Consider the following 16,540-nt stretch of genomic DNA (forward strand, 5'->3'; position numbering starts at 1 on the left):
TAGAACTACACCCATTGGACCACTACTCTGACCTCAGTAATACCTTATGTCAGTTTGACTTATGCTTAGAACTACACCCATTGGACCACTACTCTGACCTCAGTAATACCTTATGTCAGTTTGACTTATGCTTAGAACTACACCCACTGGACCACTACTCTGACCTCAGTAATACCTTATGTCAGTTTGACTTATGGTTAGAACTTTACCCATTGGACCACTACTCTGACCTCTGTAATACCTTATGTCAGTTTGACTTATGCTTAGAACTACACCCATTGGACCACTGCTCTGACCTCAGTAATACCTTATGTCAGTTTGACTTATGGTTAGAACTTTACCCATTGGACCACTACTCTGACCTCTGTAATACCTTATGTCAGTTTGACTTATGCTTAGAACTACACCCATTGGACCACTACTCTGACCTCAGTAATACCTTATGTCAGTTTGACTTATGCTTAGAACTACACCCATTGGACCACTACTCTGACCTCAGTAATACCTTATGTCAGTTTGACTTATGCTTAGAACTACACCCACTGGACCACTACTCTGACCTTTGTAATACCTTATGTCAGTTTGACTTATGGTTAGAACAACACCCATTGGACCACTGCTCTGACCTCTATAATACCTTATGTCAGTTTGACTTATGCTTAGAACTACACCCATTGGACCACTCTCTGACCTCAGTAATACCTTATGTCAGTTTGACTTATGGTTAGAACTTTACCCATTGGACCACTACTCTGACCTCTGTAATACCTTATGTCAGTTTGACTTATGGTTAGAACTTTACCCATTGGACCACTACTCTGACCTCTGTAATACCTTATGTCAGTTCGACTTATGCTTAGAACTACACCCATTGGACCACTACTCTGACCTCAGTAATACCTTATGTCAGTTTGACTTATGCTTAGAACTACACCCATTGGACCACTACTCTGACCTCAGTAATACCTTATGTCAGTTTGACTTATGCTTAGAACTACACCCACTGGACCACTACTCTGACCTTTGTAATACCTTATGTCAGTTTGACTTATGGTTAGAACTACACCCATTGGACCACTGCTCTGACCTCTATAATACCTTATGTCAGTTTGACTTATGCTTAGAACTACACCCATTGGACCACTCTCTGACCTCAGTAATACCTTATGTCAGTTTGACTTATGGTTAGAACTACACTCATTGGACCTCTACTCTGATCTCAGTAATACCTAATGTCAAGCGCATGCATCAACATATTATTATCTTAGTCATCAAGATATATCTTTCCCAATCAGAAAGAGGTTGAGGTTTCCACATCACCATGATACTGTCATTGAACAACTATCAGAAGGCGAGTGGTTATTATTAATTCAGTATATATTAGGAATCTATATTCCTTTTCCTTTAAAAAGGAGAAAAATCACACATTTTCAGGTTTTCACAACTGATGAAACTCTTGCCAAACAGAATTATTAAATAACTTTGAAAATGATCTTAAAGCATTCTCATATAATTCATAATCTTGTCAAAGTATACAAGTTCTTGTGTTACTTCCTTACATTTCCTTGTAATGATGATTAAGTCATCACAGAGTGAAACCTCTTTATAGAAGCTGAATGTATGTAATTTTTAAATGATGTTTATAAAATGCTGTCCTTCATAAACAAATGTTGTGTATATGAAAGTTTCTTGCAGCCTACCAGTCCAAAATTACATTTCTAATTTCAGTCTGGAAGGGACAGCCATGGTGCTGCTATTGCTCTCTTCACAGCCAGAAAACACTTCCCTACAACCACAACTCATGAGCTGGTCCTTAAAGCACTCATTTACCAGCTTGACGTAGCTTTAGAGAGGTAATTTGTTTTATCTAGCGTCTGACTGAAATAAGTCTTGCTTATATGTTAATGTTCAAGGGAACAGTTTCAGTTGGATATACCAGATTTGACAGGAGTTAATATGTTTAGCGTGCTTTGCATGTGTACAAGTAATATTAGCACATAGGTCAACTTTGTGATCTTGAGGAGTCAGTGGTCATTTTTGTCACTGACCCACTAGTCAATGGTGAACTTGTTTATCTTTTAGTTTGGCTAGCTGATATTTGAAGCAGCAAGTCTGGTGGGCTAGTTAACATTTTTGGTTGTACTTTGTTTTATAAGTTTTCTTGGAAATTTCAGCAACAGAACTTATCCAGCCACCATCACACATTTTTGACAGAAATCGATAAAAATTAATGTCAGGAGGTCTGTCCAATTTTGTTTATTTTATCTGTTCAACTTGCTGAGCACGTTTATGGCATTTAAGTAAGACGCAGTTCCATAGGTCAGTGATCCAGTCAGGTAAAGATGTTAACCATTAAAAATGTTATGTACTTCTGGTGGTCATTTCAAGTTGAAGAATGACTGCATACTGTTTATCCTCCACACTCATAAATCCATTTCTCTTGTGTTTTAGAAATTTGGCCATTGTATTTTCAGGAAGGCCAGTGGCTTCAGCCTTAGCATCACTGTTGACCAGTTAAACATTTTGACTTAGTGTTTTCTTGGGAATCATAGTGAATTTTGTTTCAGAGTTATGTAAGTTCAAGGTCAGTACAGATAAACTAATGAAAGATCAATCTTCTCTTGAACTTTACCAGATGCTAGATTATTTACAAAAGAAGATCACTGTGACCAGCATTTGCACTGCTCATAATTGAATCATAATCCAGATGATTTTATATCACTGTTTATATTACACCTATACAAATAAAAGATCATTGTGACCTACATTGGACATTTTACTGGTTTTGGTTAAGATTTTGTATTGAGCTCATGACCACAAACTATCATATCTCAAATGATGAAACTGATGGGATGAATCTTAATGAGTATTACTCCCACATCTTGATGAGCACTACTCCCTCATCTTGATCTGTACTACCCCTTTTCTTGATGAGCATTATTCCCTCATCTTGATCAGCACTACTCCCTCATTTTGATGAGCACTACTCCCTCATCTTGATGAGCATTATTCCCTCATCTTGATGAGCATTACTCCCTTATCTTGATCAGCACTATTCCTTCATCTTGATCAGCACTGCCCCTAACCTTGATGAGCACTAAATCCTCATCATGATGAGCACTACTCCCAATATTGATGAGCATTACTCCCTCATCTTGATTAGCACTACTTCCTCGTCATGTTGAGCACTACTACTAATCTGGATGAGCACTACCCCTCATCTTGATCAGCATTACTCCCTCATCTTGATCAGCATTACTCCCTCATTGCAGAATATGTCATTGTTACTTGTATTTTTTATACTTACTGACTTAGAACAGACTTTGGTGGTCATGCTAGAACCATGAAATTGGGGGTGATATGCATCTCTGGCCCTATACAGAGATGTGTGGCCTTTATGCTAAATAAACATACTTACTATCAGTGTATCACACTACATTACAGTATTAGTTTTTTTTATATCCTGACTCCATACATTATACTGGAGATATGGCAAGATATACTGGCAAAGATGAAACATGGTGTGTGCCTTTTGTATTTCAAAGTTGATTTGATATTATTGTTCATAATATTAATTGTTTATCTCTATGTTGGAAGGTGTAGCACTTTAATGAATTTGTCTAATTTTTTTCAGCACTGAGACTCAGAGACATGGAATAATCTTCATGTACGACATGACCGATTCCAAATTTGCTAATTTTGATTATGACCTCTGTGTCAAAATTCTCAACCTGCTCAAGGTAAATGTACTACATTCCTTTAGAAGATTAAATGAGTTACCCCAAGAATAAGTTTTATTGTGTAATGCATAGCTGCCAACCCTCACAATTTTGGCGTGAATTTCACAACTTTTTATTAGCGATTCACTTATTCACGCCACATGCAAAAAAATCCCTAATTCCCCAATTCTCAATTATTTTAAATCTTTAATAAAATAACCAATTTCCATTTAAGTGCTAGTCGTTATATTGGCAGCTGCTGAAACTGTCTGGTACTGCTGGTCGCGATATAGCTGATTGGTACAGTTGGCCCGGTGTCAAGCATTTTAGCATATTTTAATTTATATCAGAGTAGTTTTTCAAATGCTTTTGAGAGAAATGGTGGCCTAAGCGGAATTTTGCTTCACGCGTGCGCCGCAAACACTTATTTGAATTACCATTCGGTATCGCATATTGAAAATGTCTTCACCAACTAGGAAAAAAAAATGTATTGCACAAAAAGTGAAATTTAGTTTGGAATATACCAAAAATTTTCCGTGCATTCAGCCATCAAACACCGATATACATCATGCTTTTTGCATGCAGTGTGCCATAAATTTTAGCATCGGGTATGGTGGCAGAGATGATGTGAGGAAGCACATTGGTAACAAAAAGCACATAGAGGTTGGGAAAATTAAGAACTCGCATCAGATTTCATCTCTCGACGGAAGACCTGCAAGCTACCAATGCTGAAGCATTGTATGTGAGTTTTCTTGTTGAACACTGTCTACCTATATCAGCTGGACATTTGTTCTGACAAATATTCCCAGACTCGAAGATCGCTTCGTGAATTCATGTCAAATTTCACTCATTTTTATCCCTATTTTCACTAATTGCGAGCCTGGAAGGTTGGCAGCTATGTGTAATGAACTAGATGATGATGTAAAACTTAATATCAGCATTTTAATTCTTAATGAAATTTTTGAACAATTCAGAACTAACGAAAACAAATAATGAAACAGTAGATAATGGTTTTGAAAAATTGTAAAGATATCAGATATTTGTTTTAGGTATATTATAATGATGAGAAAAAAGTTAAATAGTGTTATCAATAAGCACTTTTATGGCTGGGATGGTTAAACTTGTTCAGGTAGTAACGTGTGAGATATCATTTGAATAATAGATTAACCTATAAAGTATACAGCTGTTGAAATTATGCAGTATTATTGGTTCCAAAATTATGGTTTAATTGATGTTCCCGTAGGTTGTGCACCCTAACATAAAAAAAATGACATAGTTTTCATGCCCGATTGCTTGCAGCAGGGGTATTTGGATTTTGTTCTGTCCATACTTGCATCCATGCATCTTGAGAAGGTTGCACCAAAACTGTTAAAGGTAGAGCCCCCCATCAGATATATTTGAATTATTTAGTATGATGACTTTTGCAGTATCTCAGTATTTTGACCCGGTGTGATCAGTGGTTATCAAGATACTTTGACCCAGTGTGATCAGTGGTTATCAAGATATTTTGACCCAGTCAGTTTCCATAACTCTGGGTTTGTGTGATGTCCCTGAGGGAATCCAATATTGCAAAATGCCATGTAAGACTACACATGACCACTGAAGTCATGTACATCTGTACTAATAATTTCACAATGGACAGTCCTCCACAAAACAAAGTTTAATCCAAAGCCAACATAAGATTCACATTGAAACTAACACGTGTGAACTGAAAAATGACCACTCGTGCATTCATTATGAAAATTATTCAAGTCAATAAAAAATAGGCATGGAGTGTAAAGCAGCAATTATGTTATATGCTGTGTATATTTTGGAGATGATAAACATACCAAAAAAATGGTGTACTGTCCAAATGTTTAGCAACTTCACATGCACATAGCAAAATCTAAACATGAAGTCAATAATGTTTAATTCAACTTGCAACTATGGTATCATTGTGCTTACATTTTTTGGAGAAAATGAGATGACTAGATGCTAAGCAGAACATTGTAATAATCATCTACTTGTACATCTACAAGCCTCAATGAACCACATTGTTAATAAATACTTGCATGGTTATGACCACCACCAATGAAAATAAGAACTGTTACCTATTAAGAATCTGAAGTATCAATGAAAAGACCCCCAACACATTTTGACTTAGATTACCAAAAGTTACATTTTAATTAGGTATGGGCAGTATCATTTCTATGCAAAAGTAACTGGAAGATTGGGTGAATAATGATCTATTATTGGTTTCAAGATAATTTTCTCATTTTTGTTCGATAACTTTAACTTCCCTTACCGTATATTGCCATTTAATACAATAGTTCCAAGAATTCTTTTAAACTGTCACAGTAATTAAACAAAATGCAATTGAATCCATGAAACTAGTTCATTTAAAGTGTCACCTAAGATACTTCATACAAACATACAGCAGTAACGCCAATGGTATTATAGCTCTGCACTTCTTCCATTCCAACTTTAAAGTGCCATCAATCAGGTTCTTCCTCTGATAACCATTAAATAGTAAAATTTTGGGAAGCTGTATTCCAAAATATCTGAATTATCTATTGGAACTGGACTTGGATTAATTACATGTTGAAGTTAAAATCTCCAATGGAGACTTAATTACTCAAAAGCATTTGTTTCTGCATCTTCAATCAATTAACACAAGGTAACTAATGCAAAATCTGCCCCTCACCAATTCTGTGCGTGTCGGTCATCTTGAGTTAATTTGATGAAGACAAGCACATGTTACAATGGCTTTTGACTGACTATACCAACAATTAGGTCTCTGCTTTTTTTTTCTGACAGTGGAGACCAACGTTGTCAGGCCATATTCCATACTGAAGTTTTGCACTGTGTTAACCTCCCCATCAGTTCTGACTATCAGACGCTCTGTAGTAATTAATAAATTTATTTCAACTGACCTTGGTATGCGGATGGTAACTAAAATCCTCTTCTTTTGACTCATGGCATTAAATCCTTCAGAGCACTTACTTTTTAGTAATACAGTAATCCCTGTCCGAACAGAAAACCTATTTATACATCTATTATTGACCTTATTTTTAAATTGCTGACTCGTGCCTGGAAAGCAGCATCACCCCAAGGCAAGAACAATGTCTGGAAATCTTCTAGTGAGGAGTAGAATATCATTAGGAACTGACTAAATCTTGGGATGGAATTGCAGTTAGGTCTGGCCGTCACGGCAGAATTTTGAGAGACAGAGACAGACATGTCGGAAATTCGAGGTCTAGATAACGATAGATACATTTATAGTCAGAACTGATGAGGTTAAAACAGCATAAAACTTAAGTATTGAATACAGCCCGACACCGTTGGTCTCCGCTGTCAGAAAGAAAAAAGCGGAGACCTACTTGTTGGTTTATTGATCGACAGAAACAAGTCTATGACAAGAATGTTTGTAATGATTGAATAAACGGAATTTCAGTAGTCTTTGACCGCTTTTTTATTAGCCTGCTGAAAAAATAACAAAACTTACCTCTAAGCTGTTAATTCTTTCTCTAGGCTTTGCTTTCTCAACCAAATACCGACTTCTTTCCCGGGTGAAAACATGTTTAACCGCCATTACTGTCACAATACGGCTACATTTGGTTCTTTTCTCAGCATGCATCGGATCCAAACGATGCAAACCAAGTCTCAAGAGACTAAAGTTAATGTGGCCACAGAACTTATACTTTAATTTTATAAGGAGATTTATTAAAAGGTCTGCTAGTTTTCCTTATGACTGATTGCTCCAGTGGCCTTGTGGTTAGAGTGTCCGCCTCGGGTGCAGGAGGTCTCGGGTTTGAACCTCAGCCGAGTGATACCAAAGACTTGTATAAATAGTACTAACAGCCGCCTCTCTTTGCGCTTAGCATTTAGAGATTAGTGTTAGGACTGGTATGTCTGTGGCATGATGCCCCAGTGTTAGACATCACTATAAACTGCTACACTGGAGACAATGTAGCGATATGACTGAAAATTGTTAAAGCTACATTAAAAATCCAAATCGCACACATACACAATTTCCTTATAATTAAGAAAATAAAGACAGATTTTCACTTTGTATGTGATTAGTAAAACTACAAATGCAGGGTCACATGGTACACTTTCCCCAACCTATTTATATCTGACCAATGACAACTTTTTATAGTCAGTTGTCTATTTGAAGGAATACTCTTGATGAGAACAAATACAGCATGCATAACATAAAATATGAATTTGATGACTGGATATCTAAAGTGGAAGTGTTTGATTATGTTAAGCTTGCACTTTTAGACAGACCTACAGAACCAGTTTTTTCAACCACCTATAGAATTTTATTGAATAAACAACCTGAGACAGAAGCAGTTTTGACTCCAAAACTCTCTGGCATAAAGATATATGTTTTAAAAAGTGCTATCCCCAGGTTTTAATGGAACAGCCCTTAGCAAACTAAACCGATCTTGTACAAAAAATTAGTAACAGTTCAACATTTTATAAAAAAATAAGCTATTATGCTGAAGAGGAAAAAACAATTAGTAGGATGTGTTTACAACGTCTCGCGTATAGAAACAAAATTACTGAAGAATTTAGAAACAGACTATAAAGAGGGAATTTCTTCAAAATCATTCAAGCAGCAACTTGGATAGCAGATAAAGTAGGTGTGGGATAACTTGTAAAATTAGAAACTTGGATTAAGATGCAGTATCGTTCTAAGGCAAACATTTCTCTCTTTTAAATAATGTATTTATTTGTATGATTCCAAAAGAGAAATATTAAATAGGTTTTTCTGGGTTACAAGTTCAAGAAGGTCATGTAGTGGGTCTTAATATTGATATTTAGAAATCACATTTTCATATGCGTTAAGAATAGAAGTTTGGGGTATTTTTGTACACTTTATGTCTATCACTTTCCTTAATTAAAGGACAATCATTCTTTCTTGATACATGGGGCCCCAAGTGGCCGAGTGGTCTAAAGCACTTACCGTTCTGGATCACTGCCATCTCACCTCTGTCTGTGTGGGTTCGAGTCCAAGGCTTGGCTAGCATGGGTACGTGGGAAAGGCTGCCAGTAGTTTCTCGTGGGCCGGTGGTTCTTCCCTGGGTTTTTCAGGGTTCTTCCTCCACCAGTTATACTGGCCGCCATGTATAGCGTATCTTGTTCTGAAAAATGGCGTTAAACCCTAGAACAACAACACCTTTCTTGATACAAATTTGATTTTTGACCAAAAACAACATGTGATCCAATGTTTACAGAAATGATGTATCTCTGCACAGAATTACCTGACATGCAGAATTACCTGACATGACATGCAGAATTACCTGACACTGTGGTATCCCTAGATGGGGGTCTAAAATACAGCTGCGAAATTTACATAATAGAATTTTATCATTCACTTTGGTCTTAGGGGGCAGGGGCTTATTTTTATGCACAAATTTAATGCCGCAATCAGCGGCCTAGGATAAAAAGGTCCTTATTTTTGGATACCTATATTAAAACAAAGCATAAGAATATTATCCACTTGACCAGAGAAGTTAATGGCAGTTCATAGCAGAAGAAGTTTATGGCCCCAGTCCCACATTTATACTTACAAATTTTTGACACCATGTGATGCTCACAGTGCAAACATTGCCCTTTTCCCCCAATGATAATTCTGCCCAACAGTGTGTATGAAACAGGCTGATGCATTGAAAATAGTTGTCATCTAAGCTGTTTTTGAGATATTCTTCTTGTCCTGAACCCATGTGTTTATTGCAATGGGAGGCTAGCTCTTCTTACTAGCCTACTATTGGTATTTCATTATCTATATACTGCAGCGTAACTATAGAAAGTGTACATGCCTGGCATAAATTTCAAGAACAACACAAGCCCAAAACACCTAGTTCACAAATATATCCATATCTTTAATTAGTAAACAATAAAAGCTGAAAAAGTCACACCATAGCCTTAAAGGAGACAGAAACAAAAAATTTCCTTTTATGTATGTAATTCTCTACAAAATTTAATTGGACTTTGATGTTTATAAATTAAATATCGTAGGCAGGTAGTGATTATATTGCGCGGAAGATACCATGATTCTGTAAATTGCCGAGTTTTTCCGAGCTTTGATGAGACGACAGATCACGTGGTCCCATAACGCAATACTAGCCAGTTCTCAAATACAAACATATCCATGGCAATGAGACAGACGGGAGGAGACCAGATTTGGGTTGCTCATTCAAAAGTTGAATATGCTTCCAAGTTATGCTCATAACTATATCTGTTGAATTGTGTGTTAACAATGTGTTTAAGACCTGACAGTAGAAAAGTACAACAGTAAGAAGGTGCTCATATTTCATATTTTTGAATTTAAAAAATGCAATGTAATTTTCAAATAAATGCTTATACATCGTGTGCTGTGCAAAAATGTGATAAAGAGTAAGTGATGGTGCCCAATGTAAAAATTAAAAATTTACCACAATGCAACAAATTCATTTAACAAGGATGAGGTTCAATCGTATTATATGTGAATGACATATTCATTACCTACCCCCAACACACACACCACCACAACCACCACCATTACCACTGAAGGTATGATATTTTGAAAATATACATCCAACACTGAAACGCTGAGAGATAATACTGAATTCTGGGCAAAGAGACTAGAATGGGGACAGACTTGTGTGTGAAACAATATCCATTACCTTGGAGGTGTAAAAGGCATTGAGAACGGTTTTCATTGGTCGAAACTTAAGTATTAGTTTTTCACACACAAAAAACCCACAAATAAATCTACAAAGCAGAAATCATAAGTAATTAATTTGAACATTAAGAAGCTTCCTTCCTATGATTCAGTTACAGTGTATTTTACATGCAGGCTACAGTTAGCGTATTGACAAATCTGATAGTATATTCATGTCTGGTGTAAATAGTTTATGTACTGTACTGGTCAGTGCTGAAAGAAATTTTTGGGCCCAGGCCCAGGGCTAGTGACTTAAATAAACTCACTAGCCCTGACTGAAATTCCACAAGCCCGGACAGTTCATACCTGTCAACTCTCAAGCCGGGAGAAAAACCTCCTGATTTGGGGGGTATTTCCACACCTAAATCCCGATCTCGTACTATCTCCCGAGTTTTCGCAGAGATATCCCTATTATTACATTATGTCTGCCAATTTTCATTTCTCAGAAAAGAAAAAAACCCATACATAAATATATAAAATTTATACAATCCATAGGTGCCATATTCTATTTTATCACTTGTGAATATTGTAGTGACGAAATAATAAATATCACACGAGTTTTTTTCTTCAGTAAATAGAATGTTAAGATTAAACATTATTCACGTAAATTTCAGATTTTTTAAAACACTTTAACAGAATTGTAGTAATAAAAACATTAAAAAAATAAAATTCTCACCAATTAGCTTAAATCCCATGAATGATCACTGTGAATGTTGCCTACTTTTCTCTGCAAACAAAATCAATTTCCATTTCCACCAAAGAAACTCGACCAGTTAACACCTGACATTCCTCTACTGTATATGTAAAGTTTAATTACCATGGTTAAATTAAAAGAAGGAATAAAAGAAAATATGCCACACAGTATATGTGCTCCCAAAGAACTAATTCAGAAAAAATATTTTATTCAGTAAACAGTGTTGCACGCCTTAAGACTTAAACGTAAGGAAATAAGATGGGATTTAAATGTGGGAAAAACAAATTTTAACTGTTAAAATGAAGTCCTTGGCATCGTAAGTTATAATCAAATAGGGCATCGTTTATTTGCCGATCAATGCTGATGTTTACCTTCACATATTGTAGAACATGGTTTCTTTGAGGTATGTCCAAAGGACGGGACTTTTCACAAGATAAATTAATTGATCAGGATTAACTGTTAATTAGTCACACTGGCCTTATGCTTGTGTACTCAAGTCTAACCTTTAGCTATTATGCAGTTTAGCCACAGCTGACCAGAATAAGATACAAGGGTTTTGTCCTGTTGGATAATAAGGCGTTATCACAGGCGGAAATGGAGTGTTCCATGGGCACTCGCACATTGGGGCAAGCGATTGGGGTCAATAATAGCACCCCACCCCCCACCCATTTTTTTTTGTCAGCCAGTTAAATTGAAACTTTGATTTTATAACTGACCTCTTTTCTTTTAGTCGCTGCTATTTAAACATCCCAAGGGATAGTTTTATATCAGTTCCAATCATTACAGATTACCATTTAGGCATACTACGTTTAACAGGCATAGACCGAAATGTTTTTATTTTAAAAAAATTTTATTTTTTAAGATTACTGAAAATTGTGTTTTCTCGAAACTTGACCATGTCAAGGGTTTAGAATCTTATTTTTAGCAAAGCTTCCATTTGATTAAAAATCAGATCTCAATTTCACCTAGGACAGAGGTGATTTGATTTCGATTGTGCCATGTTCAGGTATGTATGTCAACATCTTGAAAATACATTTACTCATTTCACCAGCGCGATCAAAGTTTCCCAGGAAAACAATTTTTTCTGACAAACTTGATGGGCACCTAACTTTGAATACAGGATGGGACCGAACTAAAATTAGAGGGGCCCAAGGTATCGGGCTATCACATTTTTAGCACTGCTGGTGTACATAAAAGATCTGTGAATTGATTGCTGCATTTTGTGGTCACTTACTCGGCTTTCTGCCTATTTTCGTAACTAACCACGTTTAACACTTTTCCCAGGATTTAAAATATCCAACTGTATGTCTGTAACAGTGACAACTTTTAGTCTAGGGCTAGCATTTGCGTATCCTAGAGCTGTCATTTTTTTCAGGATCATTATCGTAACATTCCTTTAGAAATATAATGATCAAAGAGTGCTGTATGGTGTTGCTTTGAAATCGACTCACTTGTAATAATGTATCCATACTTTCTATATGCCGTTATCTTTGGAAAAGAAAAAAAAATGTTGTCCGCAGGCTTTTCTTAATGTTCTGTTACACCCGTAAGCAACGCAAAACGGCATTGTCTTTTACTCTGGCAACTGCCAGTTGGGATGCTGGAGTCGCGACTATAACGTCACACCCCGAAAGTAACCGAATAGGCACGGAAATTTTGCATATGAGGTCATGGAAATTCAGCTCATTATGGTCGCAGATGATACTTCAGGATCAGGTTTTCTTCTATAGTGTTTTTATTATTATTCTGTATTTCCATTGGTTCCTTTAAGTTAAGAAATTTGCCATGGGCCAATTTACAAAACTAGCCCCTGCCACCATAGCAGTACAATATGGGATCAGACTTGTTCCCATTGTTTATTCTGATATTTTACTGCTGAGACAGCTGGTTACTGTTGCTGAGTAGGAGAACCAGTCTGATAACTAATGTCAAGCTGATGGATAATAAAATGGAAAGAACAATTCCAAAGTTTTTAATTGTTTTATTGAAGAGACAAAGCTTTATGTATCATTGAATCATTACACTGTTTGTATTCACCCTATAAAGATCAGATGGTGAAAATTTAAAAGTCCCTGTTTTATTTTGAAATTCTTGTCATACTTGTTATGACAGATGATCTATTCTTCATGCTGATGCACACATTTGATACATACCTTTATATTACAGGGGGCTTATCCTGCCAGGTTGAAGAAGGTGTTAATTGTTACAGCTCCACTGTGGTTCAAAGCCCCTTTCAAAATTCTGCGACTCTTTGTAAGAGAAAAACTAAGAGAAAGGGTAAGTTACTCTTATGTACAACATTCTCTTCTCATTTAACAAGTCCCTTATATTATTTTAGTTCTTTGATATAAATGATACAATTTTCTGAAGTGAAATATGTCTTTACATAGCATGACTTTTCCTGGTATCAATCTTCTCCATTATTTTTTTAAATCTTGCCGGGGCATAGGGTCAAGTGAGTTTTATGGCCCTGCATCCATTGTGCATCATTGTCCACCATGCGTTGTGGAACATGAATTTATATCATCAAAATCTAGGATGAATTTGATGATGAGCAGGATCCATGTATACTAATGAGGTGATCTTGCATTTGATTGGCTGAGTTTATTACCAATCTGAAGGCAATTTATGACTTGCAATAAATGTTAGTAACATTAAGATCTCTGACTAGTTCTGTAATGAGTGAGATCCATGCATACTAATGAGGCAGTCATGCATTGGCTTGGCTTGGCTTTTTACCCCTCTGAAGCCCAGTTCAATAATGAGTGTGTTTCATGCATAAAGAATGGGGTTGTCTTTCATCTTATTGTCTGACCTTGTTACGACTCCGGAGGCCGGATTTTTTTATCTAGTTTTGGTCAGACTTTTACAGTACAGTATAGTACAGTACAGCTCACATGATTTTTCAGTTCTCAATGCTTTGTTGTGGGGGACTTAATCCCCTCCACTTTAACTCTGCTGTGGAGGGATTAATACTTAGCAAATTACCACCATGCCATGGCAGGCAAACTGATGGCAAGTCCACCATGGAAGGGCTTGTTGACATTACTGATTGATATTTGAACTGCCAATGAATGAAGACCACCCATGGAAAAACTAAGCCATCAAGAGTGATTTACAATCAGATGCCTTTTGAAGAATTAGTTATCCTTATTTCCATAAAATATTTTTGGGCAATACAAAATAATTTCATACGTCTTGTATATTCAGTACATGTATATTTAGAAAAGGTTGATCGACTGCTTTCGCAGTAATTTTACACTCTTAGTTTATTCAAAGAAATCTAAACATTCATGCACACTGACTTGAAGATATCAGTTTTTCTTGAGCTTCTCTTGAACAGCACTAACTTATCCTATTATTACAAAGGAAATTATTCCTCTGAGATATGGACAATTAAATGCCAAATGACAGACACTTCGGTTTGAAAACAAAACCAAATAAACAAAAAACTGAATTTACACAGCAGTGTGAACCATGTGCTTAGTCCTTAAGCAGTAATGGCAAACTCATGAGGCTGAATATACACAACTTTGAACTAGTTTAATTCAGACTGCATGTTAATTTGCACCCACTGGCTGGAAAATTTCTTCCATTTGTTTACCTCAATGATGCTCTAAAGTCTAATACAGTATTACTTTTCTTACCACTTATGAATATTTCCTGACTTTGGTTTGTGTACATGTAGATATATATTAATTGAATTTTAATATTTTAATTCTGAAGATTGCCTAAAAATATTGACATGTCAAACATCAAGGAAGTAAAATTTGGTTAACATTAGTAAGCATTTAGTGATATTATTTAAACCCAGGTCTTGTATATAATTGATATACAATATTGGCACTCAACAAATGATGTATATTTATCCCTATTCAGGTGAGTTTGAGATTTTGTATTGATGAATTATTTATAATATTTCTTGGTGAATTGTAGAAAGGCAAGAATAAATTTTGATACAAGGTAGTTCTAGACAGGAAGCCATATGATTGAATACTGTAGGTATCGTGGTTAATAAAAAAAGGTAGAATTACATCTTTGTAAATATTTAGAAATAATACCGTTGTGCGTTTGAAACCAACAATTTTATTTCAGGCTCTCTCTCCTCATTAACAAGTAATCTTTACTTACCAGATCTGACTGAAACAAGGAATGGAAGACAATAAATAGATGACATAAAAATTTGATACTAGCTGCATTGGTTAGATTTTCTTTCTGTCACTGATTTTTACAAGAGTCAAACAATGGAATAGTATGCTTCATTTATCCCTGAGTACATTGTTTTGATGTCAGCATAATGGCAGAGAAACTAGGTTATCTGTTCACACATGAAGTTAACAAGTCAATGAAAAGATAAATCATGTTGATATCATCTGTTGTGCAAGGCTGTTAGTTTGCACACAAGCATTTGGCTTTAAAAAGTTTGTGTGAACATGCATGTATCTAGGATGAATTTTTTTCAACCATTCATGATTTTTATACCATTACTATGACAATTAATACAAAATAGTACAGCTTTAATTAAGATAAAAATACAAAATCTCAATACTGCTTTTTTTTAAGCAATAACTTTTGTTTTTGCATGTTAATGCAGTAACCACCAGAACTGTGCTTTCTCAGGTTTATAATGGTGTGATTGAATGTTAGAAGAAATCATACATTATGTTAAGGAGAACTAATGCATGGGGTAACCATCAAAACTTGTGTGATTTTGTTTCACTTCATTCATGTATGAATGTGATATTTGTTATTAATTTGTTTGATGGTTATCATTCTTTTTACTGCAGGGAATACAGTATCACTGACTTTCGTATGAATTTTAAAAAAGCATATTCCATGAATTGCAATTGAAATAAGGACATGAATGCATCTGTAGATTCTGATAATATAGTATTGAAGAAAAAAATAGATTCATTGTGCAATATGTGGTAGTATTAATACAGTTTGTGAAGCATTAAATAATTATTATCTAAAATTTGATTGGGCATTATGTATCATTCATTATCTTTTTGTGAACTAGGAAATGATGGTCATTGACTTAATGATCACAATTTTTTCTGTCCAAAAAAGTAAGCAAATTGCTCCTGAAAATGATAACAATGTCAATAAATCAGTGCCCCTCTCTCTTTCTCTTTCTCTTAACCTGCATGGGTCATACACAGAAGCCCGGACCCTAGGTGACCAAGTGGTCTAAGGTGCTTACCTTCACCAATCACTGCCATATCACCTCTGTCCGCATTGATTCAAGTGCCAAGTTTGGCCTATATTGGTATGTGAAACAGCTTGCCAGTAGCTTCCCGTGAGTCAGTGGTTCTTCCCAGGGTTTTTCTGGGTTCTTCCTTGACCAGTTATACTGGCCGTCATGTATAGCCTATCCTGTGCTGAAAAAGAGCATTAAGCCCACAACAACAACAGTCATCAAATGTGACTCTGAGA

General features: G+C 35.8%; 1 protein-coding gene across 1 annotated transcript in view; it reads left to right on the forward strand.

Annotated features, from left to right (window-relative positions):
* Positions 1–16,540, forward strand: part of LOC149800596 (tyrosine-protein phosphatase non-receptor type 9-like) — a 70,359-nt gene that overhangs the window by 17,327 nt on the left and 36,492 nt on the right. The window contains exons 4-6 of the mRNA XM_089954573.1: positions 1,729–1,853; positions 3,635–3,740; positions 13,271–13,381. Coding sequence (XP_089810699.1) covers positions 1,729–1,853; positions 3,635–3,740; positions 13,271–13,381 — 342 coding nt within the window. The remainder of the gene's footprint in view (positions 1–1,728; positions 1,854–3,634; positions 3,741–13,270; positions 13,382–16,540) is intronic.

Source organism: Sinohyriopsis cumingii, chromosome 4 (genome assembly GCF_028554795.1).
Source record: "Sinohyriopsis cumingii isolate HCF-2022 chromosome 4, ASM2855479v2, whole genome shotgun sequence".
NCBI classification, from domain to species: Eukaryota; Metazoa; Mollusca; class Bivalvia; order Unionida; family Unionidae; genus Sinohyriopsis; species Sinohyriopsis cumingii.